Source organism: Amblyomma americanum, chromosome 7, assembly GCF_052857255.1.
Source record: "Amblyomma americanum isolate KBUSLIRL-KWMA chromosome 7, ASM5285725v1, whole genome shotgun sequence".
NCBI lineage: Eukaryota > Metazoa > Arthropoda > Arachnida > Ixodida > Ixodidae > Amblyomma > Amblyomma americanum.
The window spans coordinates 155720970-155748795 of record NC_135503.1 but is presented as its reverse complement, the minus strand read 5'-3'; the positions used below and the strand labels follow the sequence as shown (position 1 = coordinate 155748795).

The 27826-nt window shown below is 44.4% G+C and overlaps 1 protein-coding gene across 3 annotated transcripts in view; it reads left to right on the top strand.

Moving 5' to 3' along the window:
* LOC144096703 (glutamate receptor ionotropic, kainate 2-like) overlaps positions 1-27826 on the top strand; it is an 81664-nt gene that overhangs the window by 28525 nt on the left and 25313 nt on the right. For all 3 annotated transcript variants that reach the window (XM_077629548.1, XM_077629546.1, XM_077629547.1), the window contains exons 3-10: positions 1730-1893; positions 3043-3307; positions 5205-5383; positions 12364-12417; positions 13458-13619; positions 18192-18350; positions 21636-21740; positions 27352-27465. In XM_077629548.1, the coding sequence (XP_077485674.1) occupies positions 1730-1893; positions 3043-3307; positions 5205-5383; positions 12364-12417; positions 13458-13619; positions 18192-18350; positions 21636-21740; positions 27352-27465 (1202 nt within the window). The remainder of the gene's footprint in view (positions 1-1729; positions 1894-3042; positions 3308-5204; positions 5384-12363; positions 12418-13457; positions 13620-18191; positions 18351-21635; positions 21741-27351; positions 27466-27826) is intronic.

Sequence of the window (27826 nt, the reverse complement as noted above, 5' to 3'; positions counted from 1 at the left end):
CGGTTCATCTTAAATAACTATCAAACGACAGCCAGCGTTATAATATGAATGCATACTTGTATCTCCCGTTATTATCAACTCGAAGAAAGCTATCACGCATCTCACTTTTTCATAAAATATACCACCATAACTCAACATTACGCTCATTGTGGATTCAACCCCCATCATAGAGTTCATATCGCCGTAACCACAGTCAAAAGTTCAACATTCCACACTAAAACACGGTTGCCCATTCTAACTCGTTTCTTACCCGGACCTGTAATGATTGGAATAACCTATCTACATCATTCCCTAGTATAACTGGAGAAGGAAACTTTAAATCCGCGTTGCAAAGCTTCTTTTTTGTCTAGTGTTAAATCCCTTTTCATTTGTCTATCTTCATTGTGTACTGTGCTCCTTGTTGTATTTTTATATTTTTGTTGTATTTTGACACCAATGCCGCCTTAGAAATTACATTTTGTACCTTGTTCTTTTTTCTTCTGTTTTATTTTGTTTTCTTAATGTGCTAGCTTTACTTTGTATACATTTTTATCTAAACCTTGTCTTGACATTGTATAAACTGTATCCGCCCCTCCCCTCTGTAACGTACATCTGTACCCTGAGGGTATCTTAAATAATAACAATAATAGCCGCGCTACTGCATGCACAATTCTTGACAATTCCTTCAGTGTGGACCATATATTTATTATTTATTGAGTCATAAATACTAGAGCCGCTACCGGGGGCAATTGCAGTGGTTGGATAGACAAATAAATAAACATGTTATATAGAAACAAATAACAAAAAACACAATTAACATAAAATCTCGCCACCCGCGACAGACCTGATCTTCTGGGCATGGCGGCGAGGTCCATTTTTGTAACGTGTGGGAGATTTCAACCTAAAGCTTTTCACAATCACGTCTACCTGCCTTGCAGCACAGCTCAACGCTCGGTAGTATCAGTACTCACCTGGCAATTATGTATGTTATGGCTCAAAACTTAATTTTAGTTTTTTCCAGGAAGCGCGTTGGTATGCACAGTATATTAATCCTTGTTGTTCAATGATCACTTCTTGTCCCTACAATTTGCAATTACGTGATTTTCATTTATTACATGCCCTTTATTCGGCATCCATATATGTGCCCACTTGCAATTTTACACTCGCCATGTCGATGTGAGATCACTTACCCCTCATGCGAAGTGGACGCTTGCTCAAAAATGTGACTACTTCTTTTTCCGTCGTAGTTCACCACTGCTTCGTTAGCTCAACAAAACATTGCCGGTGGTTTAGCTCTGATTAAACCTGAAGTGACGCGATAGCTACAGCTGGCCGAGTGGCACTTGCTCAGTTGACTTGCAAAGTCAATCTTTCGCCGCTTCGTTTCGCTGCACGTACCTTCTTCATCTTCGTCCCACTTGACAGTTCGCATGCGCACAGCTGTGGCAGCTCGGTTTCGCCGGCGCGCCGCGCTGCCGGCAGCAGCAGCTGCTACGCACCACGTGGGTGGTCACGTGACCAATCAAGTGACGAACCACGTGATCAGCCACGGCGCCGAGCCGCCGGCAGCTGCTCCGCACCACGTGACCAACCACGTGACAGCGTGGCGGCGCCGCCACGCTGAAGGCTCGAAATGCTACCGTAATGTAGCTATCGCTACAAAATCGAGAAAGCGTCCTGTCAGGCCGGCAGGCTCCCCGTTGGGCAAACCGCCGGAGGAGGACCCGCAATCAGTCTTTCCCACTCACAGGCGGCATCTTCGAGACGGGCGACGACGTGCTCGAGATGGCCTTCAGCTCGGCGGTAGACCGCATCAACACCATGGGCCTGGGTGAGCCCGGAGCCCAGTTCGTCACCCCCGGATCCCGCCTGCTGGCCCGCGTAGAGCACACCGAGCGTCTCGATTCCTTCCAGGTAGGCTGCTTTGGTCGAAGCGGCCGTTCCCATCGCGCGTTGCAGGGTGGCAACATAAATGAAATCGTAAGAATCCATGCTATTTACGCCAATATGTCAAACTCTTGCCGATATAACGCGCGGTGGTATAAGACATTTAAGGTATGTTGAGGACTGAAAGCAAGGTTCCAGCATTTCATAGAATAACGTTTCACGATTTGATAACATTTGTATTTATTTTGATTATTTCCTGACACATTGCAAGTGCACATAACTATTCCCCGGAACTATTGCGTATAGCAGAAATGACTGACTATATCTTTCTTTCTATTATTCATAGTTTAGCATAAATTGACCAGTGCCGGACAAAATTTACTCGTCGCTTTTATTTATTCCATGTGCTGGCCGTGGGGACGATCTTCTGAAATTCCGTATTCCTAATCTACTGGATTGTTTTATGTGTCTAGCGGGTAACTGCAGTTGGGTGGGTCGCGCTATCCCCGGAAGCGTCTACATGGCGGCACACGTGGCTCCTCCCAGCATTACCGCAAGCAGTGACTACATGCACAATTGTCACGCGCTGCTCGTTTTATGGTACGCTCTTATTTGCTTTTCAAGGAAACCATTTCCACTGTGAACCATTATGGAAGACACGCACACGTCAGATACATCCGGTCGCACCGAAATAATGGTGGTGAAGTGTTCTCGGCCCGCGAATTCTTATGCGCAAAGCCATAGGGGGCCATGGGCTCCACAAACATAAAGCGACATCATATCTTCAGGGAAAGGGCATTTGGACAGAAGGGAGCTACACTCGCAAAAAAAAAAGCAGAAAAGCCAAAAGCAACTATAATAGAAGTACAGTTTTCGCGGAAAGAAGAAATGTACAGAGCGCTTCAAGCCACTTAGACACAAAAATTTACTGAATGTGGATTAGCGTTAGAAAAAATTATTTCTGTGTGGCGGAGAAGAGCAGGTCAGCCAGAAGCGTAGAAGCAGGATAGAACATGGGCGCAAATATCATTTAGCGGGCTTACCTAGTAACAGGACGCAGTTCGCTCTCAGAAAAAGCTTCCCAGAATTTTCGCCCCTATCCTGGCCGCAGCAGCGAATAGAAGCTTAGGCCAATGTTATCCAAGGTGGCGAGCGGCATAGGGCGTCCCCGCGCAGGCCTCGCGGAAGGTGTGCGCCCTGCTCGAGGAGGGCGTGGCAGCGGTGTTCGGCCCCCAGTCAGGCGAGGCGAGCGCCGCGGTGCGGTCGGCATGTGCCGTGCTCGACGTGCCGCACATGGAGACCCGCTGGGACTACCGCGCCCGGCCCGACAACCACTCGGTGAACCTGTTTCCCCACCCGGCCGCCCTGGGCAAGGCGTACCTGGACTTCATCAAGCACAAGGACTGGCGAACCTTCGCCGTCCTCTATGAGGAGAACGACGGTGAGCGGGCCTTACACATTCGCTTCCTCTTCTCCTGAAGAGTCTCTAACGGGCACATTACATAGACGTATGCATATTGACGTCAAAACACTGACAATGCAAACGGTTTACGTCAATGAAGGGTCCTTCTTGATGGCCGATTTAAGGAAGTGAGTTTGGATGACTGTATCCCCTTCGGTGCCTTTCTGATCTCAAATGCGGCTTCAATATTCGAGCAACTAGAATCTGAGCATTGAAAGGCGTGCAGCTAGCCAAATGAAAGCAAATTTAAGAAAAGAAAAATACAGAAATGTATTTGCATTAAACTAGTGGGACCATAGGTGAATTATGTCTCAAATGCGTGAAATATGACGGACCAATGTGGACATCTATGAGCACTTCACCTAGTTCTGTACGTAGAGTGGAGCTCAGTTGTTTACTTTAGCGCTTCAAAGCGACAAATAATGATGTAAAGTGCAAACAACCGAAGAACTCTCAGTGATGGAATTCAGTTTTTCTGGCAGTTTAAAGACCCGCAAAAAGAGTTTAGCGATGCATGGATGTGGAGCCTCGTAATTGCTCTTCGCTGGCGTTGACTGCATGCGACGTTTGTAGAAGGAACCGAGGGTCAGCATTTCAGCACAAAAACAAGAGTGATGAACAAACTCCCAATATCGGACAGCGCTTTCTCTTTCTCCAGAGTCCGATATTTTCCGCGAAAGAAAGTGTTATATCACGTCGTACCGCTCTTCTGACTGAATCATCGAGCGCCTCGTCTCTTTCCAGTGACAACACTGACATCCGAGGGGTGTTCCTGCGAAATCTTGACGAAAGGACACGCGGATGTCCCCAGGAAGTGCGGGGACACTCCCGCGGAAATCCCTCACATATCCTTCTATTCTCACTTACTGCATCCAAGGGTGGTCCGCAGGAAGCCCCTGAAGATTTTCGTAGTCCTTAACAAGGACATATTGTTTATTGCGGAAATAACGGCAAATTTCCCTAGATCTTTTTTTATGGGCCCAGAAAAAAAACTTGCTCGGCCCACGTGAAAACTTCCGCAAAGAGTAATTTGCAAATTCTGTCATTTAGATGTGAAGAAACAAATGACTACAGCTGATTACAATTGTGTAGTTGCTTGGGCTAGTGCTCACATTTTTACGGGTGAAATCCGCATAACTTCACACGCTGTCACGGCGAACATGTCTAACAACACGCAAATGCGAAACACAGATCATTCTTCTGAAACGCTACAATTCAGAACTCATGCAGGGCCAATATATTGAGCATCCATGCACAGAACGAAAAATTGCCATGAGCCTATATACGCCAAACGTAAGACCATCGTTTTCCCAAGCAGCACAAGTAATTGGCCCAACATTGGAACTGTATTGGCACAGCTAGCCCTACAAAGGGCCAGGATGGGACCATCCTCTTGCAACATTGGGCCGATGACCTGTGCTGCTTGGGTTAGAACCAGTAGCTCTAGCGCCTTGAGCGTTGTGATGAAACAAACAATAAATGAAAACGAGCAGATCACGTTGCGTGTATCTTTTATTAGGAAAGAACATTACACTTCACTCTGCCATCTTTGTCGCGAGGTAATCCCGGCATTCGGGCCAGTGCTAACACGTGTAAGCATAGCATACAAGAGCAGTGAACTGTGCTGTATTGTATGCTTTATACTTGAGGAAAAAACAGAAGCGCAAGCCAGAGAAGGCAGGACGAGCGCCATACCTCTGTCATCTCACTTTGTCCGTGTTTTTGCGCCCCCCCCCCTTCTTTTTCCTTAGGAATGCACCCACTTTACTGCTGCTCTAACATCGAGCGTGTCTGTCAGCTCAGTGTTTCCGAACAGCCCTTTTTCCCATCGAAGACTGTGCGAAAGCTGTGCTTGCTCTCTCCCTCTCTCTCGCAGCGCTCATCCGACTGCAGGAGATCCTCAAGGACCCGCTGATGCGCGAGCGCAAGGTGGTTGTTCGGCAGTTCGAGCCGGGCGTCGAGTACCGCAAGGTGCTCAAGGACGTCGGCAAGAGCGGCATCAAGAACATCGTGCTCGACGTGCCCACCGAACACATCCACACGGCGCTCAAACACGTGAGCACTGCCTGCCGGCGGTGACAGAGTCTTGTGCGCGGCAGACGTGAAGCACCCCTTGTGTGCAGTCGAGGGCCATGCGAAAACAATAGGAGATGCAGATACGTGCACTACCGCGGTCGTGGGTTGAATTCTACAGCTCATATGCTCAGCTGCCTGAAAGTCCTTCCATTCATCCCGTGATGTGACGCACACACCAGCTGCTTGCTGCTCTAGCCACCAATCACGCGCCGTCTAGCTCTTCGTCTCTCCTCTGTACACTTCACCTGCTATCACCCCCGCCCGCCTTTTTTCGCACACACAGTATTTATTTCTCTAAGGTAGAAAAATAACCCTGGGCTAATGGCTACTTCCAGAGGAACCTTTCACATGGCAACAGACAGCATACAGCATTCATAAAAAAAAGTAAAGCATAGGGTGAGATTGCATAAGCCATGTAACGTCAATGCGCAATAGAGAGGATACGTGTAGTTTTACCAATTCAATCAGAGAGAAAATGGCACCATATGACAGGCAAGAAAGACAATGCAGGACATCATTATCAGGCTTCAAGAACACAATTCAACTAAACAGTCAAAGTAATAAAGACCTGATTACAAAATAATGCTAATGTTCTCTGTTCAAAGTGCAATGCACTGAAGGTGGTAGAAGGGTACAACACAGAATATATAAGAGAAAACAGTGTCATCATCCATCTTACGTCTGAGAAAATTTCTCACCAAGATATTCCTTTTACGGCCAGTAATTTTACACCACCATTCATTTGAATATAGTGTGTTAGAAATCATAAATTTCATCATTTGCCGCTCATTATTATTCTCCATTGCCTTTTTTACCTTAGTTACCTTTGTTTGTTCTCTTATCTTGCGCTTACAACTTATGCTTACTTCTTTTACTCAATTAATCGTATAACCAGGAACATGACGCTTGCGTGTTGAATTTTTGCTTTTGTTCTCTTTGTATAATTTGTAACTACTCCCCTCTGAAATGCCTTTGGCCCTGAGGATATCATTAATAAATAAATAGTATGAACCTAAGGTATTGTCTATTTCTTTTTTTTGGCTTTTCCATTTGTTTTAAGGATGCAAGTGCGATTGGAGGTCATGGATTTCATAGGAAGCAAGGTGTAATACTTTAGCATTTTGTGTACGCGATACGTAATCTGCACAGGAAATAAATCGGATAGACTTTTTCTGCGTTAGGAGAATGTGGTTAATACGTGAGCGGGCTGCGGTTCTCCGGACGAAGTGGAAATAGTCAATCTGAAAGTGAAGTGATGTGTGGTGTATAATTTTCTTAATTTCTACAGGTAGTATATCGCGACAATGACAGATAACACCTACTGTTTTTGATAAGTTACGAGTAAGGTGTTGAATGTGGTCAGACCACTTAAGATGTTCGTCAACGATGACACCTCGACGTTTGCGTTTAGTGACGACTTCAATCATCTTGGTGCCAAGAGTTAGCGACTTAGATGCAGATACTCTGCGTTTTTACTGTAGGGGCAAATATTGCTTTAGATTTTCCGGTGTTAAGTTTTAGAGTGTTCATGTTGGACCAGTATAGCACTTTTTCTAGAACGGCATTTCCTTTGACAAGTAATTCACTTTCAGTTGTGCCGACAAGAAACCAACTAATGTCGCCGGCATAAATTATAAATCTTGCCATATTTGTAACCTGCGCCAGGTCATTTTTCTCCGAGCAATGCCACGGCCCCTGGAAACATGGCGCTGATATTGTAAAAACTAGAAAACAAAGCAGCAGTCATGCATGGATCAAAAACGTGGTAATAAAAAGCACTACATGCAGTATCTAAGAAGCAGAGGGCTTGAGCGGGACAAATTGGAATATGAAGACAGCGAGTATGGGCCAGTGTAAAAAGAGAGGAGTTAGTTCAGAAATAAACCGTTTCTGTACAGTTCAACAGACAGTGGTCCACTGTTTGAAGGGAGATTATAGTGCCTATGAACGCGCAGCTCAAACAGACATATGGCCGAGTTTATTATTCTGCAAGGAACAGTAAATATAAAGAAAGGATTTTGCATATTCTGTATCAGTGTTGAGCCAGGTCTCGATACAGGCAAGATCTGTATCAGTGAGGTTCATGGATAAGGAGCGTAATGTAAATAGAACCATGGTAGAATTCAGTAAATGGCGGTTCTACAATTGGTAGCTTAAAGGCCGTAAAGGGAACTAAGATTAGTTCCTGGGAGTTAAATGAAGTAACATAAACCATACAGGAGTTCACGTTTGAAAGAAGAATGCTCACGACGGGCTGCTATTAGGCAACTCAACTGCAGGCGGGTTGGTAAGAACGAGTTCTAAGGCTTCCAGCATAAGCAGCAATGGCGTCCAGAATCCTAGAACGTAAGCATTGCATCGTCATCTTTTTGTCGCGGCAATAAAGCTGGCGTCAAGGGTTCAACAAAGGGTGAGTTGCAATACAGTACTAGTTAAGGGCGAGAAAAATGTAAAATTAATAGGTAAAGTACTGGGCCATACCGTTTCAAAGGAGACGCTTTTCCTCCGGATGCCTCCATGCATTCGTTCTTCAGTCTTCCTTCCTTCCGTCCGTTCATTCATCCATTTATTGTGAAATTACGATGGTATGCTTTCAAAACTACGACATACGAAGCTAATGCGATTACCACAATGGCTTAATGCAAATAAGAAATATTATAGGGCTTAAATAGCCTTATCGAACAATGTAAAGTGTATAGGAACGCTAGCACCACGTTTCTTCAGAGCACCTAACAAGTTCTGGTAAGAAATTTGTAAGAAATTTGTATATCATAGAATGTGAAAAAATTACATGTCGTGATATGTAAATTTCAGCGGTAAAATTAACCATACAAATGAAGAAAAAAACACAAAGTGGGCTGAGAGTTTGAATTCACTTTTTACAATTCCAGCCACTTGAAACGATAGTAAATTTCAGTGTTTTCAGCCAGCGGATAGCTCTCCTATAACAGATGTTGAGATCAGCGAAAAAGAATAGGTTTCCGCATCACGTAGCAGCACGAAGACAGAAGTGTGGAATAAGTTCCGAATTCGCTTGTGAATGTTGGCTCGGAAAAAGAGTCCAAGCCCGGACGGAATCTTGACTGAATGGTTACGCTGATTGGATTTCGATATCTCTGAAAGAAGGTTTTCACTCGTCTACCAGCGTGGTTGCGTGGCTGTTGCTTGGACACTTGCTAAAATTGTTCCTGTGCATAACAATGCTCCCACCTTGACAACTACAAACCCATTTTCCTCATTAGTACTTGTTCTAAGTTACTTCAGCGCATTATGTACCAACATTTGTGAACTTATGTTTACATTCTTGGCAGTATCAATTTCTTTGTTGGCAAATAAGCTTGGGTATCACACCTCTCATGGAAACTGTACCTGATCTGTGCTTGTCAATTAATTCCCGCATGAGATAAGATTGCATTTTTTTATTTCTAAAGTTAATGTTCCGCACCCTAAGCAACTATTAAAGTTAGCTCTGCATTTAAAGATAAAATATTCACTAAGGGGTTTACGTTATGTCTCTCCCCTCGAGTACAGTATGTTCAGGTTCAAACGTATAAATGCAGCACTAAATCAGCCCACTGCAGTGTTGCCCCTGGCAGCGTTCCGGGTCCTCTCCTGTTTTTGATTTTGATCAGTGACTTGACAGTGAGGCGCACCAGTTATATTGTATTGAGAGGGCTCTATCATTAATAAACAAATTACTGCTCAGGAATGCCATATATAGCTAAATATAAATTTGCCAATAATAAACGAATAGTGTGAAAGCTAAGGATAGCATTAAATTCGGATAAAACTTGTTTTATAACAATACTAGAAGGAAAACTATTTAGGAATACAGCTATATCAGCGGTAGGTTTTTAATCACGTTGAGTAATTACAAACGCCTTGAATTAAAAATTAATTCTCAATTCAGCTGAAATTGACACATAGATGATGCGTGCATCAAGGCCTTCTAGCACTACGGAGCCTAAGACGCAATATATGCGGTGTATGTTCTGAAATAAGGAATCTGGTTTTTAAGCGTCCAGTAAGATCAATCATGGAATGTGGAAAATAGACCCGCACACTTATCGCATCTGTTCTGAGCCTGAACGAATTCAGCGTCTCGGAGCAAGGTTTGCGTTTAACACGCAAAGGCATTCTCATTCACCCACTTCCTTGTGTGAGCGTGCCTAGCCACAAGGCGAAAATTAATCCATACATCAAAATACTTTGAAATTAATATAGAAGGAGCGTAATGGCATCGTCAAAGCTTCTATATCTCAATGCCGACTGTCCGAAATAATTGCTTTAAATTTAGCTTTTTAAAGAGTGGAACATGCTACCACACCCTGTTGTCACATCACACTCACTGCGCGAATTTTTAGAGAAGCTGCACAATGTTTTGTCTTCTGCTTGATTTCTATGCCATTGTTTTATATTGTAAATGTGGCGAACACTATTTGCAGGGGATTTAATGTGACTTTCAATGCTAGTTTTATTTTCTTGTTGCTTATTGCGTCATGTTTGTACATCCCCTCCTGTGATAGTTTTTTGCCTGAGATGACAGAATGAATGAACGAAATAACTGAAAAGAAAATATAATGAGAATCTCGAAGAGCACCGCAATTTACGAATTCATAATAGCAGGTAATAATGCTCATAACGACACTTTGCGAATAGTTCGAGAAGTAACTGCGTTAGAACTTCAGCGCAACTGTGATTATTTTTTAATAAAGAAATTTCTGAACAACTATTTCGTGTCTATAAAATAATTTCCTTTCAGATCAAAAGAAACGCCCAGAGTGAATCGGGCAATTAGGGACAAGAAGGGAGTAAGAAATGCCCGTTGTGCTGCATTCATCTCTTGCCTCTATTCCCTGTCCTATTCGCGCAGTCTTAACTTATGCACTGATCGCAAAACCTGATTGACGTTTAGATAACAGCGCATCTGAAAATTAGCAGGGCACTTGGCATTAAGCGTCCGAGAAGCAGTTTCCAGCTGCAGCGTGTTTGCAATATTTTATTGCTAACTACGTGGCTGTGTTCATGCCCAGCTTGTCTGGGCTCAGCAACGAGCGCCGTCAGATGGCCGCCAATGGGGAACACCGCGTAATTCAATGGGAGTATTTGAAACTTGTAATTTTGAGAAACCTAGGTAGTCGGGAGAGATTCTGCACGAACGCGGTATATATCACTGCCGACTCTTTCTTTTCGCTTTGAAATTTGACTGATAAATATTTACCTGCACTCAGACGAACTTTTTCCAACGGCCATAGAAAAATAAAGGGGACAGGGAATTCAAAATTCTCGTGGTGATTTTCAGTGATCAGCGCCTCGTGGCACGTGGAGGCAGTTAGAAAAACAGGAGCGTTTCTTCAAAATCCCTGAGCTTAAAATGTTCGGTTTAACAATAGAGACATTTACAATAGGGTGACGCTGTCGGTTAGGGGCGTTTGAGAATAGCGCGGGACGAGAGCTCAGACGCAGGACAATAACGCCCCTTCCACCGGTTATTCTCCTGAACCTGCCCATTGCTCTATTGGCCTGTGCCCCTAACCGACGGCGTCGCCCTATTGTAAATGCCCCTAATATCTGTTAGCCCCGAGTCATGCGGTAGAGAACGTTTAGCCTCCTTGGCTCCTTTCTTGTAGGCCCAGAATGTATGCTTTATCGCAACGCTAGCGCGACGTGCAAGACTTGCAGGCAGTTTGCGTCTGCATCCTTGGCGTGAACTTTATTGCCTCGTAGGCCTCGAACATTGATAGAGCTTTCTTGACATTTCCGATTTTACGCCACGGGAATTAAATCAGTGCGTTCTGTAGCCACACTGCAGGATTAGTTTTACCAGACAGTAAGCGTACGTGTGTTTCTTTTATTTTTTCATTCATCTCGTTTCGAATGTCGACGCCGTGAACAAGAAGTTACTAGTCTGCGGCGTAGCGCTTGTGATCGATCGCCACTTCAATCAGTCCATGTCAGCGGGCTGTTAACCGCATGCTCCATGTATAGAAACAACCCTGATGGGTGTGCCTGCACACATCGCTGCCTCCCTATGTTGCATTTGCAGGGAAGTTATAATGAACGCGGCACGCAACGCTACCAAAGTAAATAATTGACAGCTGCATTTAGTCGATAACAGGCAGCCGAACTCGGCATCTCGCAGACGAAACACCTATGATCATGGTTATACGCTGGAGCAAAACATTTAGCGCTATTCTTTGATTGTGATAGCAAGCCTAACGTATACTTTTTCGTGGTGCTTTGCGCAAAGTTAACAGGTGGCTAAAGGGAACGGAACACACGCACACTCAAAACTCAAGCTCTCAACTCTCAACTTGTTTTCCCTGGCGTGGTTACAGCACCTTTCTACGGTACCGCCAGGGCCACTATTCTCCTAATTAAAATGGCAAGGAGTATATGCAAAATCCACGCTAAAAACGCTTCACGAAAAACAAGGAAACTGCGCCATTGGGCTTTCTTTCATGCAGTGTCTTTTATTGTTGCGTGGCAGTGATGGCATGCAACTGGCGCGCAGGCGTACGCAACAGACAGGCCGCCTGACGCAGAAAGAAAGCGCTCAGTTTATTGGACGAAATTGTGCCCACAAATCAGTCGCTTGGCTGCACGAAAGTGACTCGGGGAGATTTCAAGATACGGCACTTCATCGCCGCGAACAGTCACCCACATCGCAGCATCGGCCGCCTTTGGGCGGGATCTTTTCAGGTTTTTCTTTTGTTATTCCAAGGATTGCACGTATGGTGCGCTGCTTTGGTATAGGCACTCACAGACACTCATAGGTAGTAGTCTTGGAGGCTATTTTCGTGCAGGAACGTGAGCAGGCTCCGGCGCTTATTGTTGTCTGACAGCCACACCGAGACGTCTTCCTCCCAAGCAATTCGGCCATACCTCGTTCTTGCCAGGTTCCTACCCAAAATCAGGTATTTCCATGACACTAACATCTGATTTTTTTTCCTTTCTAGGCCCAGCAGGTTGACATGATGTCCGAGTACCACAACTACTTCATCACGTCACTGGTGAGTAGATAACGACTCATGCGTATCTAAATGTAGCACGCAGTGTGCATGTAAATTTCTGACATCGATTTTATAATGTGGAACATGCGACCTTGCACACAATCTTGGCTGGAGCACAATCTGGTGCTTTGCTTTCCTCCAAAATAGGACATAAAAGGACATCAAATGGGACATAAAAGGAGGTAGTTTTCACGCGCCCAGTCAACACTGAGGATAATCAGGCACTCGGTATAGTTAAGAGCTGCGGATTAACTTTTGCCAATTAGGATTCTTTAGATGCCCTCAAGTCTGAGTAGACGAGCACTTGGGATTTCGCGTTCATCGTAGCCTCACACCATTCAACTCGGGCTCGGCAGCCGTGCGTCCATGCAAATAGCCATCACGGCAAGCAAGCGAGCGCAAGTCTTCGCTTGAATTTCGGCAACTTGCGACTGATAGATACAAATTCAAATTTAAAATCTGTCGCGAAATTTTTGTTACTTCAGTGTGAAACGGGCGGCAGATGTGTATTTCGTGACAAGAGCTGTCACCATTTCGGCGCGAAGTTTTCAAGGCATTCAAGTGCGGTGTTGGCTATGAATTCTTTCACACGCAAGGAGGGTGGAGAAGCGTTATTGGGCAATTATCGCCCGCGATGCAAAAGTAATTAGCATCTGCTCACTCGCTAGTAGCAGAAAGAATGCGCCGTAGCTCTTCTTGAAGCAAGTTGCGCGCTTGAATTGGTACTGTTTTTCTGTTTTTTCTACGCATAATTTGTCCACAGCACATAAAATCCATTTTTGCTTCGGCGCAAGTTCCGAGTGGAGTGATTGCGGCATCATCGTAAAAAATGGCTTCACCGATTACAATATGCGTTTGCGCCTGAGTGACGCACGCGAAGATGTCAGCACGTCCGGTCTTCACAGAAGCCTCCGAGACCCGTGGTTTCACCGATTACAATATGCGTTTGCGCCTGAGTGACGCACGCGAAGATGTCAGCACGTCCGGTCTTCACAGAAGCCTCCGAGACCCGTGGTATATATAGCCTCTCTCCACCGCAGGACGCACACACGGTGGACATGGAGGATTTCCAGTACGGCGGTACAAACATCTCGGCCTTCCGCCTCGTCGACACGCACGCCAAGGAGTTCGACGAAGTGGCCCGGGACTGGATGACGCGCAGGCTCCGACATGGACAGAAAGGCGAAGGCAACTTCTACCGGGTATGCCCTGCTCGCACCAGGACACCTCGCAGAGCGGTGTACAACGTGTACACGCAGTCATATCGGTCGCCTTTTCTTTTTTAGTGAACGCCAAACCAGGCTGCTGGCCTAGGAGAGGAACTGAAAAATTAAGAGGCACCCTGCAGGGTTCTGCCTCTCGTCTCTTAGGGTTGTGAAACGATCTCGTTACTTCCGATGATGAAGGCCGTTCAAGCGGATATTTCCAGCCTCTTTCCGCTTCCCTATCCACTTTAGTGCAGCTATAACGAACAGTGCACATTTCGCGAGTACAGCAATTGTAAGATGGTGCTGCGGATGATGCATGGTTTAGCTGCGCGAAATATTTTCTTGCACCAATGGAGATTGCTGCAAATTACGCTGCCAATGCATCCTCTCTAATCCGCCCTATCGGGCACTGCTTTTTACCGCTGTATTTTTGGGCTACGTCTCTGCATTGGCCTGCGTCAAAACTTCCTCTACAGCAGCGCCCTGCAGCCTCATGCGATGGCTGGCCGTGTGCTATACAGGGCTACATTTTCTGCCTCTTCCATTTTCCGCGCTGCTGTAATCGAAAGTGTTTCTAGCGGGCACCGCCTCCGCATAAATATTAGTAAACGCTCCAAGTGATTACTTTAGCACTAAAACCGCGCTTCTAACATTGTACTGACTTCTGTGACCACGCCTCACAAGTAATATCTGAAGGGTGTCTTTATGACCATAATCTCACCTGAACACGAAAGTGCTTCACCGCAAAGAGACACGCTGCGCGAAACAACTGTCTCATAGATGCGGAAGAAGCGAATCACTTGCTTAAAAGAGGAGTGTCTCTCAAGAAAGCTAGAGGAAGACAACAGCAAAAAAAATGATCAAGCAATAACGTCAATGAGGTTACCGAAGCTGGCGCAGCACGAAAATATATTATATCCTATCTTATTTTTACGCACTGTATTCTTATGCGAAGCTGCAGTGAGTATTTTTTTACATACTTCAGCATCGCATGGGCAGGTGCAGGAAGGAGCATTCCCCGGGAAAGGTACCCTGGCTGTTAGCGCTGCTGTAAAGGAAGTTATGAATCAGGCCAAAGCGTAGACGAAGTGTAACTTACCGCGGTAATAAGCAGTGGCTCATCCCCAGTAAATCTGGATGAACCCTTCTAGTTTGCACGACTCCCATCACGTGCAGCGTGGCGCTAACTACTCAAAACCAGCACGGGATTTTCGCATCTTTGCTGCATCACACTGAGTTTCTAGGCTGTTGGAAGTAATAGGTCGTGAGCGTAGGAAACATTTTATAGTTCAGATTTAGCAGCGGAGAAGAATATTCGGTCATGATAATTACCATGTCCGAGCAGAATCTCTCGGGACTTTTCAGTTCTTCCATAATTACGATTTTAAAATATTCCCCTGAGATGCGCGGGGTTCGCTACTGGTGGCCAACAGATGACGCAAGTTGCTGATGTCCAAGAACGTTGGGCAAGATTAAGAGAGGTCGACTTTTACAGCCGCATTTTAGACGATACGAGGGCATTAAAGGAGCAAATATACATTCTATGCGAGTCCCACGCGTATTGAGGCCTAGCCTCGCTTTTTGATCGCAAGCCAAGAGCCTGACGTCTTGGAGAGCGTGGCAGAGAGGTGCTGTGAAAACCAAGCTTTTTATTCATTTATGTTATGTTATAAATACGGGCTCTCCACGACATCTAACTGCCGAAACATTTAGATGAATCAACTGTTATTCGCGGTTTGTTTTATGGTAAAGAAATATAGTGTACTACTGGGAGTGAAGGGTACTGCTTCTATTTAGAGAATTGGGGTGCCATCACAGAGCAGTCTTTCAACTGGTCATTGCGGAGAGTAATTGCTAGGAGGTTAGACTGGAAAATGTGGAGCTGTAAATGCGGAAAATGACGAAGTGCTTTGGGAGTGTTCAATCCGGGAAACCATAAATATCGGGAAATATTTATTGTACGCAAGGTTGGTAACTGTCTCAGCGCGGATTATAGGGCGTTTGAAGCTACTGAAAAAGAATAAGAATTTCAGAGCAACAGTTGCTCACTAGACCACGAATTTCTAGCGCTTTGTAATCGTTATTAATTTATTTTTTTTATTTATTTATTTGATATACTGCCAGTCTCTAGTTGAGACCTTAGCAGGTGGGCATAACACGTATCACAGCAGAGGATAACATTTCTAAAAGCGGCTGTGCGAAAGACAGCTATAAATTAGACAGTTCATATCACAGAAAAAAAAGCTCAAAAGAAGTTGACATATTTGCTCAAGTAACTGAAGAAAAAAACATGCTCGTTCGAAAACATGAACATTAACATGGGCAGCAAAAGCCTTCTGTGATGCAAAACTGGGTGGTAAATTTCCGTGCAAGGTATTTTTTCCCTTATAAGATACGGTTACAACCTTATGCCTCGTCGAACATTTTCACACGGAAGCCAAATAATCAGGTTCAGACCAAAACCGCTTCCCTTGTGTTCTTTATTCCTGCCTTCTTGATTGTCTGTAAAGCCGTAGTTTTTCACTTTCAATTTGTGCGTGCGTGCGTGCGTGCGTGTGTGTGTGTGTGTGTGTGTGTGTGTGTGTGTGTGTGTGTGTGTGTGTGTGTGTGTGTGTGTGTGTGTGTGTGTGTGTGTGTGTGTGTGTGTGTGTGTGTGTGTGTGTGTGTGTGTGTGTGTGTGTGTGTGTGTGTGTGCGTGCGTGCGTGCGTGCGTGCGTGCGTGCGTGCGTGCGTGCGTGCGTGCGTGTGTGTGTGTGTGTGTGTGTGTGTGTGTGTGTGTGTGTGTGTGTGTGTGTGTGTGTGTGTGTGTGTGTGTGTGTGTGTGTGTGTGTGTGTGTGTGTGTGTGTGTGTGGGTGCGCGCGCGCGCGCCCTTGTCAGTGTTTAATTTTGCAGTGTATTCTATAGTTGCTGCAAAATTGTAAAAAATATGCTCTTAAGTGTCACTAAATTTTCTTTTGTTCGTTGTACCTATTTAAAACGCAAAGCGGTGGTCTGCTTTTTACTCTATGCTCTTGTTTTTTTTCTGGCAATCGTGGCAATCGTAGCTTTACCTTATGTTTTGACTTTTTTCTGACTCCTTTGGAGGACATGTGATGAACTTTTCTTTTTTGAGCACTGTGAACAGACGGTGTATATAAAGTCTTGTCGTGTCCCTAACACTTCCACATCCACTTTGAGGCTAGCGCTGTATGTTGAAATGGGTAATAATAATAATAATAGTACCCAACTACATGTTTCGCTGATGTTATTGTATGCACACCTAATGTACTGCATGCAGGTGTGTATTCATTCTAATATTTTTCTTTATCTGTAATAATATTCATACCTTTCCTTTTTATGATATCGCTGGCTATGAAACAATTTGAAGAACCTTACGGTGAGTACAAAATGTCTATTATTGCCCATGAATTTCATTCCTTCCTACGTCGTAAAATTTTCAATCGCTTAGACGCTTAGAAGCTGCATATAACAATACCGCTGATGTATATTTCAGTTCTGTTTCGGATGGTATGACTCAGAGCTAAAAATATCATTTTTGTAAGAGACTTTAAAAGTTTTGTGCTGGGGCTTTGTAAGTTGTAGCACGGCAGATGGCGAAAATGTGCTGCACTTTGTGAGCACCTACCGTCAAAGGATTTTGTAAGGTGACCTGAATGGAAAATTAATCTTTCCAGCTGGGTGCTTTGCTTCAGAATTCATACAACACTGCGTAGTTCACATGCTCGAAATTATACTGAGTATTCCGGGCGGCGTGCACAGGCTGTGATGAAATTGTTTTAGTTAACATTGCGCTTCATGACGGTGGCAGCACACTGTTTCATTACCAGGAGAATTTTCTTATCGAAGCATACAACCATCTAGCGAGCGGCTTTCACAAGCCTGTGCGTTGAAATAGACGACCCAACATGGCACGCAAACAACGTAGCGCAGGCGCCACGCAAGAAGAGCACGCATCCATTGGAACAAACAGTGCGGTAAAACATAGACTGAAAAAACAACACAGGACGAGCGCTGACTCTCAGCTCACGCATTTACTGAACATATGAACGCGTCGCTTAGTTCACTCGATCTTAGTCAGCTATACCTCGTTCCATATGTTAGGCGCAACGCTCTGAAATGTACGTAAATAGTCCGCATGACGAAATAAAGGAAGGCGTGTTCCTCCGCGCTTGTTTTGTGGAAGAGTGGTCTAAGGCGTGAGAAACCGACAGTGTGCCGTCAGCAACAAGAGCTCATTTAATAAAGCTCATGGCAAATATATCATGTAATAAGGCAGCGGGCAAACAGTTGATAATTTCTCGCGCACTACAAGCAGCGCACTACTTTTTAATCGCGGATGTGGGCAGCGCAAACAAGAGCGCTAGATTTGACAGCGTTGCACCTGGTGTACGAAACAGCGTATACACATTCCTAATATGAACGACTACCCACTTTACGTCAAGGGATGAAAAATATTGAATGCTGTTTTCACCTACTTTGTGCTCTCCATGGCAAGGGCGAAATTTCCTATGGCGCGTGAAGACTTCAGGCCTCTCAGCCGAATGCTTCTGACGCACTGCTTGCAGACGAAAGTCGCCCTGATGTACGATGCCGTGCGGCTGTTCGCCACGGCGCTTCGAGATCTGCAGCCGAACAACGGACCGAAGATCCAAGTGCGGCCGCTGTCGTGCGAAACGGAAGAGCCCTGGTCGCAGGGGAATTCCTTCGTCAAATACATGCGCATGGTGAGGAGCCGGCAGCTGAGCGCCGTTGCATGCGCCTCGCGTGACCTCGCGTAGACCGCTGGCAGGCTGCTTTGTATGACTGCCTACAATGTGGCGTCAAGGCAGAAAAGGCCGCATTAGCGTTGGCAATGGTTTGCGCGCTATCGCCCAACGCTCGCTGAGAAATACAATTCCCGAAATGCACCACGGCCGTAATTTCTCTACATGATTCCAGCTCGAGATAAGACAGTAGTTTAGTGGAAGTTAATTCTTGCTAGGCTCTTTTTCAATGCTAGTGTTGTCTGTCCTTCTGTGCGTGATTTGTTTTATAGGCTTCGCTTAAAAAAAGTGCTGAAATGCGCAGTATGGTGGCAAGCCTTACCGCTAGGCGTTTCCTGTGATGAGCTGCACATAGCACTGTGATTTCAAAAGGACCCTTGCGCAACAAGATATGAAAGCGGACAGACAACAGCTTTGCGCTCACGCATTTAAAGATGAGCACTACGCATGTATGTTGCATTGCAACGCATTCGACATTAAGAAAAGAACTGAGCAAAAAAAAACATGGACAAGAAGGGCACAGGACAGGATATACGTCATAATGGTAGCGAATGCGTAAACAGCGCACTAAAAGCAGCAGTGTGCTGTGATGTAGTCAGTAGGTATGCAGCAGCATCGCGCAATACAAAGTAACCTCACTGAGCACTTTAAACAAAGACACCTCTAAGAACACAATCCGTCGCGTGCAAAGAAGAAGCAGTGAAGCACTGATTGCAATACTATTTTTTGTGCGAAATGCTCCCAGTGTCTTTGTGCCACTTAATTTTTATCCATGCCCAGGACGTTACCCCGTAGAATTGATCCTCGCACTCACAGTTGCTAGGTGCGCAACTGTTTTGCTAATGTATCGAAATCAAGAACGAGAAATGGGCTTGCGCAGAATATGTAATGCAGAGGCAAGATAGCCGCTCTTCCTTAAGGGTAACAGACGAGATTCCAAGGGAAGGGAAGCGTAGCAGGGGGAGGCAGAAAGATAGGTGGGCGTATGAGATTAAGAAGTTTGCAGGCATGGGGTGGACGCAGCTGGCAAATGACAGGGTTAATTGGAGAGACATGAGAGAGGCTTTTCCCCTCCAGTGGGCGTAGTCAGGCTGATGATGATGTGCTTCAATAGAAGAGAAAGGAGGGATATCTGGCAAGAATTGAGGGTACTTCTGTAGTGCGTCAAAGCGATACACAAGTGGACTACTCTATGAAGCCCTTTGTAGTGTTGCTGTGCTGTGCAAAGCGGCAGTGTTGTCGCGTTTGATACCGTGCCCCTTGTCAGCACATCGTTGACGCAGTCGCCTTGCCTCAATGACGCTTCGACGGCGCTTTAGGCATCTCCCGGAGGTCACTGAGGCCTTCTCTAGCCAAATTATTAGCAAAGTGGAGGTCTGGCGACTATGTGCCATTCGTGACTTGAAGACGCTTCGTAGCAAGACCCTTAGCCTTGTGTACCGTCTCTACTATGTGGAGTAATTCTTTGGCTGGTCTCTGTTGAAAAGCCTGTCCATGGTTCTGGCTTTTTGCAAACGGTGTCGCAAAGGACCATGCTGGAAGTGCGGTCGCACTTTGTGCGTAGTGAAGATGGGCAAACGATCACTCTTTATCTGTCTGTGAGCGACTTTATCAAATGGTGAGAAAGGAGGTGAGGTCATCAGCGGTGACCCGGAGACAGCTAGAAGCCGAGGCTGGGCTGACAGGAAAGAGCACTGACAATCGCCTCCTGTCATGTGATCGGTCTCGGCGGTGTCGCCACGGACTGGTCTTTTTTGCATGTTCTATTGGCCTATACTTCCAAAAACATTGGCCAGAAAGAGCAGGGAGACGTGAAGCATACATGGCTTAAACTTCTGTCTATATGGAGAAAGATATCTCTCCAATCGTGCTCAGGTTGTGAGAGTCAAAGATGACTTCAGCCATTTCAAACCAATTCTATATGGCGTGCCACAAGGTTCCGTTTTAGGACCTTTCCTTTTTAATATTTATGTCAATGATTCAGCACATCTAGGTCTGAATTCATTACTCTACCAATACGCCGATGACACGGCGTTGCTTGTTTCGCACGAGTCATACAATAGGGCTGCAGAGCTGCTACAGTCGGATGTTAAACAAGTGTGCGACTGGTTTTCAGGTAATCAGATTTACATAAATAAGCAAAAAACAACTTTGGTTTGTTTCAGAAATTCACATAAAAAAGTTATATTAAATGAATGTGTTATTCTGCATGGTAATGTTTGCTTTAGTTGCCAGTGTGTTCCTTTACCCTTCTCTGAAACAGTCAAATATCTGGGCATTCATTTTAACGCCACCATTACCTGGACAGCCCATGTTGAGCATCTCATCAAACGTCTCCGTGTAATTTCATGCATCTGTACAAGATAAAATTCAATACTTCTGTCAGGCTGAATCAACTGGTGTTTAAGGCCCTAGGGGAGTCCGTTTTAAGGTATGGCGTCACTATGTATGGTTCGTGTGCATCGTCAAGAATCAGTCAAATCGATAGAATACTGAGCAGAATTTCCGCTAACGTTTTGTATGGCACGTCAATGGAGGCCCTTGAAAGCGCCAAACGGATGCTCGTTGCTGATATGTTCTGCATTGAAGATCTATCCACGCATGTAGTAATTACCAGAAACTATTTCTCAAATAAATTTAAACTCCTTGAAAACAAGCTCAAGGTATTAAGAAAAATAAATCCGTTCAAACTTTCCAAGGTATATACTAACTACGGGAAAAGGTGCCGAATGTTCTACATCCCATTTCATTTTAACCAGCTTCCAACTGAAATTCTATCATTACAATTCCTTAAAGAGGTAAAATGTAGAATAATGTCCTGGCTTAATATGTCAAAAGCCCTGTAAGCTTGCATTAAAAGAATGCTCTAAATACTTGAGTTTGCCATCCCATGTGAATCTAGGTTGTTTAAGTTGTTTTTGAACCTGTGTAAATAAGTGTCTTAATTTGGCAGTGTGCATTAGTGATATTGTTCTTTTTTTGTATTCAGGAATATTATGTGTCTTATTGCAATAAGCTTTGTTGTGTAGTATTTGTTTTGTTTCTACATACAGGAAACTGTTTTTTCGTCAGTACTGAGCCTGTACTTCGTTCGATTGCCGTGACCCGCCCACAAGCGCATTTGCGCTTCCGCGGGCACACTTATTTCAACTTGTAATTGTGACAAATAAATATGTATATATGTATGTATGTATGTTCTGTACATAAAAATGCAGGCTGTGAAGCACTTTTTGGTTCATGTTGCAGATCAACGTTCAAGGTCTGACTGGCAACATCAGGTTTAATCCCAACGGCCATCGGACGGACATGAAGCTCGCCATTCTCGAAATCACTCACAACGGATTGCGTGAGGTAAGCTTATTTCAAATTTTCCAAACGCTCTTAGAAGGAAACCATCGACTGAAAACAAGCACCTTTATGTTCAAGCCAAGCAACCAACTTGCCCAAAAGCTCTTTTTACTAAGGCATATCTTCTTCCGCTCTTTGTTCCGTCATCCACATTGTACAGGGATGTACAATGCTTTTTTCCGAAATAACGCAGGCAAGGGCTGCTTTCGGTAACAATTGCAGTGCGTGACGCCAGACATTTTTATTCGGCTGCATGTAGGAGGGGAAAGAAACGCTCTCATCAGTGCAGAGGATAGTTTCCTGTCTTTGTACATAAGCGTAGTGGCCGCATTGTGCCACAATTTATAGCAACTTGGTACAAGACAACTGCTGATAATGAGCGAGCTTCGTTTAAAAGGTACTGGCCAGATGCTTCGGAGGTTTTCAGAGGATCGTACTGTCAGTGAGTCGAGAAGGCGGACCAGAACACATAAAAATGATAACTGAAAAAAACCTTCTTTTTCAAGCCTTCCTCAGGACAAAAGACCTAGCTAAACTTGAAATATTTAAGAAGTATCGCAACAAACTAAACGCGGAATTGCGAAGAGCAAAGAAATACTACTACAACCACCTTTTCAGTACTGCAAGAAAAGAGCGTCCGGACAAAGTTTGGAAAATATTCAACGAAGCCCTAAATAGAAAAATAACACGAGAAAACACTTCTGAATTGACAATAGATGGTAAAAAATTATCCGGAATTCCTCTAGCCGAGTATTTCAATGAACACTTCGTCAATGTGGCAGAGCCAGCAGTCGTTAACTCGACTAGCGCTTTGCTTCACTACCAGTGTAAGGAGACGCTATTTCTATACCCAACGGATGAAACAGAAATCTATCGCACATTTATAAATTTGAAAAACACCAATGCCAGCGATATTGACGGCTTTCAAATAAAGGCAGTGAAATACGTTATCGATATTATTGCGCCGCATCTAGTATACATATTCAATCTGGCCCTTACATCTGGATGTTTCCCGGATAGGATGAAAATCGCTAAAGTTTCAGTTCTTTTAAGGGGGGGCGATAAAAACGATGTTAACAACTATAAACCCGCCTCAGTTCTTCCTGTATTTTCTAAGGGTTTAGAGAAGATTATTCTTTTGCGCATGAACAGCTTTTTCGTTAAACATAACATGCTTTCAGATGCTCACGAGCACGCTTTCGGAAAGGCAGGTCAACGGAAACTGCACTATTAACTCAGAAGGAATTAATAATCTCTAATATTGATGAAAGCAGACTTACCCTCGAATTTTCATTGACTACAGCAAAGCATTTGATCGCCTAAACCATGAAATATTACTAGACAAACTGTTCAGTTATGGTGTCCGAGGAGTTGGTTTCGCTTTACTTAAATCTTTTCTTTTGAATCGTCAGCAGCACGTCTCTATCGCTGAAGTGACTCATCCCACAGATTACTAACTTCCGGCGTGCCACAAGGAAGTATTTTAGGGCCGTTTCTTTTCAACATCTATGTGAACGATATCGTGCAAAAGGAAAGCAATGCAATATACGTGCTCTACGCAGATGACACGAGCATCTTTTTCACCGGTAAAAATGTAGACGAACTATTAATAGAAGCCAAAAAAGAGCTTGCAATAATTTGGGATTGGTCAAGTAAGAACTGTTAAAAATAAATGGCAATAAATCTAAGGCCATATTATTCATGGCCAGAGGGAAGCAAGCACAGATAGAAGAAAGGTTGGTTCTTGGAGGTGCACCCATAGAAATTGTTAAGAAACATAAAATTCTTGGCGTGACCTTTGCTGCTGACATGTCGTGGAATCATCACGTTCAATCATTATCAAGGACACTATCTACGTCAGTCGGCGCACTAGCACGGTGCCGTCATTTTCTTCCAGATAGAGCAAAACTTCAAATTTATCATGCACTGTTTTCCTCTCACATAAATTACTGTACACTGGTTTGGGCCACAACCACACAAACAAATATTCAAACACTGCTCCTTCTTCAAAAGAAAGCACTTCGTTGCATTGCAAATGTGTCCTATTTACATTCATCTGCACCATTGTTCACACGGTATAACATAATAAGCGTCGGAAAAATTTACGATTTCCGTCTACTGTACTCATACTTATTTTCCGATGAAAAGTTTAAGAGCCTCATAAAATTCCTTTCGCATTTGCAGAAACAGAAAAGTGATTGTCGCACCCGTGGATCTGAGACATGGCTGATACCACGCAGACGTACAAATTATATGCTACAGTCGCTCACGCACAAGTTGCCGTGCTTGCTTAACAAATTACTGTCTGCAAATTTTGACTTAAGCGCATGTAATAGAAAACAGACACGTGAAATTTTTTTCTCATCCCAGTTTTTATGCAGCTAATCGTATTCAATGTATTTTCATTGCCTTTATGTTTTTCGTACTGTATACTTTCTTGTGCTGTGTTTTAATGTGTTTCGAATGTGTTCCGATGAGTCAATTTCTGTGAAAGTGTAACTGAACATGTGTTCAGAATTTTGTGTTGGCTATATGCTGCTGCCTTGTACGGGCATCAGGCACCCTCAAGCTGCCAATGGCAGCTTTTTTGCCTGATGACCCCCAACGAGTCGTTGGAAATAAAGTTTTGAATTTGAATTTGAATTTGAATATACATTCCATCGCTTCAACCACACTAGCCTTGGGAAGTGCTTGTGAGTGAAAATGTTATTTGTAAGCGTCTTTAGTACAGGTTAAGCATAACACGTCGGATTGTCATTTCAGCGCATCTTCACATTGTTACACTGTCAGTTGCTTTTGTGTGTTTGCGTGCCGGCGGCTCATGTTACCTATACTCATACGTTCCCAGCTGATGCGGCAGGCGACCACCCCTGAGGACAAGTATTGTAATGCAGTAATCATAGTTATCAAAGGGGCGCCTAGAAAACTATTTCGAATCCTCTTTGACGCGCTTTCTGCATCTCCCGTGTAATACTCCTCTTGCAGAATAAACAAGCAAAAAAGCGAGGTGCCAGCACTGCGCTGCCAGACTTAGAGAAAGAAAGAGAGGAACATCATCCAAACACTCAAAAAAGAAATCTTGAGTCCGGTACAACAATCCTGCGCCCCACTGAAGAAGAGCGCTTTATGCCCCACTTTCCTTAGGCATGCCCAGCAACTTGCAGGGCCACAAGGATGAAAGTATGCCCCATCTTTTTTTTTTGTGCATCGCCATGGCTAGCGTGTCTCACTTTGTTGTTTTTTCAGTGTTCTGCTCATGCATACGAATTTGAACGAGTCTGAAGAGTCCTCGTTTAGGCCTGGCGAAGTGCAGTGCTTTACAGAGGTCATTCCCAATTGCTGAATTCAATCGTGTTTGCGCCAGCCGCGACGTCGTGATTCCAGCAAAACTTGAAACATGCGCTCGTGACTTCTCCTTCCTCTGGACAGCTCTCGGCGGTTTCCGGTACAGTTTTCATTTTCTTTCAATCTCATCTGTCACTCCACAAGACTGCCGATGTGCAGTTCTGCATTTCAACCAAAATATTGCCAATTCGCTTTATCTCTCCAGTACACGCCGCTTCCTTTTTATTTCTAATGTTGCAGCCATGATTTTTCCTTTCTGCCACTGAGTTGTACGGCCCACTACTTCCCTCTATTAACACTTCTTTTTGGGCGAGTTGGTGCATACTTGATTTGAAGAAAATAGCGCCAGAGCATGCAAACCACGAAAAGACAAGGACGAGACACAAAGCGCTAACTCACAACTAATTTTATTGAAACCAGGCAGCGCCTTTATATGGCGACATTTCACTGAAAAAAGAAGAAGGAGGAGGGCAGGAAAGGTAAAGAAATCTAAGCGACCATCACAGCGAGCACACATGAGCAAGCGGTAACCAAAACAAAAACAAAAAAGTTAACAAAGATTATTTAAGGGCGGCATCTAAAAATTCGAACTCGGACGAAAAAAGTGAAACAGATGGGGTGCTTACACACCTATTGCCAAGTTTCCTTATGTAAAAAGCCTCCAGACATTCACGTGCCTTCTTATCTGTGCTTTTGCCAAGAATCTTAGTCTGACTCAATCGTGCCTCGCATCCGTCGCAACCCATAATATGCGCCACCAAATGTGCATATTTATCCTTTAAATCTGATAAATTCCAGATTCTGATAATCTGATAAATCTGATAAATTCCAACTCCCATTCACACATACCATAAAGTCTAAAAGCCTTCTTCACGTACTAGGTGCTCAAGGAATATACCAGCGGTGAAATGCTTTGGGCACATTCCACTTATCCCGAGGTGCCCACCATCTTTGCGCAAAGTATGCAAGAGAACGGACCGATTCTTGAACGTTGCGGGCCCTCCATAGAATGCTACGTGCATTTCTTCAACGGTGGCCAGGTCATATGAAATGCAATTGTTTATTTCACATGCAAGGCAAATATAACAACAGCCAAAGAGGAACACCACACAGGAAGGAGACACGAAACGAGGCGGAATACAACGCGAAAGCATTCTTGCCGTTCACAGTACAGTAGGAATCATAAAACACAAAAGGCAACGTTCAACGAGTAGAAAAGAACAAAAAGAAATGTTCAGCGAACTAGAAAGATGCTGCAGCATGATCTGAATCTCAGCTAGGTGGTTCAGAGCGCAAGCATAATAACAGCCAAAGAGGGACACCACGCAGGAAGAAGGCATGGCACGAAGTGTCCCTCTTTGGCTGTTGTTATATTTGCGCTATGAACTAACTAGCTGAGATTCAGATCATCCTTTAGTTTTACATTATTGCTGGGGAAAGCCTTTCTCACCGTAGTTTTACCACATCAAATTGTTGTGACAATGCCTGCTGCTAGGTAAAGAAGCGCTTCACAGCAATACCAAGAAAGGGAAGCAGTTCAGTAGTGCAATGGAAATTTAAAAGAGTGATAGGGAGACACAAATCAATCGTGTCAGTGAACGCTGGCAGTGCACTTCGGGTGGCGGCACTATTATTACTTTACTGCAAGAATCGCACTTCTGTCTGCCTGCTGGAAGCAAAATGTCATACGTACAGCCCCCGTACTCGAAGCCATTTATTGTTCGAGAGATCATAGTCGCTGAGCACACGCAGCTAGACACGCTTAAGGCATCACCAGCAAACCTACTGGGCTGCATACTTCTGACGAGGGGTTACCTTTCCCGGTTATTTCGTTGCTGCGGCTTGAACACCGTGTGAAAAACGGAACACTGCAACTTCCTTTTTACTATAATTTTAATAAAAAACCACTACCACCACCGCAACACTGAAAACGCAACACTGTAACAGTGCAACAGAACACAGCAAAACTGGAAAACTGCATTACCTGCAGTATGAAGTGATGCGAATAAAAAAAATATACCAAGGGCTCTTGCTTCATGAGCACAAGGACTGCGTGCTTGGGAACTACTAAAATCAGTGCCAGGCCTTCCTCTGGTCTCATCGATTTCCGAAGTCATGTTAGTCCCGTATAGAGTATCAGGCACAGGCTACCTGGTACAGCAGTCAAACTGCGTAATTTTACTCCTCGCATTCAGATACAGAAAAGTACTACCGGTGCCTCACTCAACGCTTTTCAGCGTCTCTTCTGTGGCGTGCGCCTACGTTGCAGGCCGGCGAATGGACCATGCACGGTGGAATCAACATCACCACCAACTACTCTCGGCAGCTTGAAGAAGCCCGCCTGCATCTCATGAACAAGACGCTGATCGTTACGACGCTGGTGGTAAGAGATTTGATGCTTTGCTGTCTTGAAGTTTATTTTTATTTATTCCTCTCAAAACATTTCAAGGTACCAGCTTTAATGGAATGTGGTGGTAGTCTTGTTCATACATGTACAGGAAAGACAGTACACAAGTATACGGGGTGTTATATTTTATGGATGATACGTTGCCTTTACGGGGTTCTTAAAGCATGTGATGTGCAGTTTCTTGCGTTTTTACCTGCTCCTAATCGTGTTACCGGTTTAGGCCTCCCGGCTTTTTCTTGTCGTCAACGAAAAAAGTGCTTTCGAATTCACTCTACAGAAATTAGCCTCTATTAGAAAGTTACAAGTGTTGCTGTTACCGTGTTAGCAACGCTAGCTG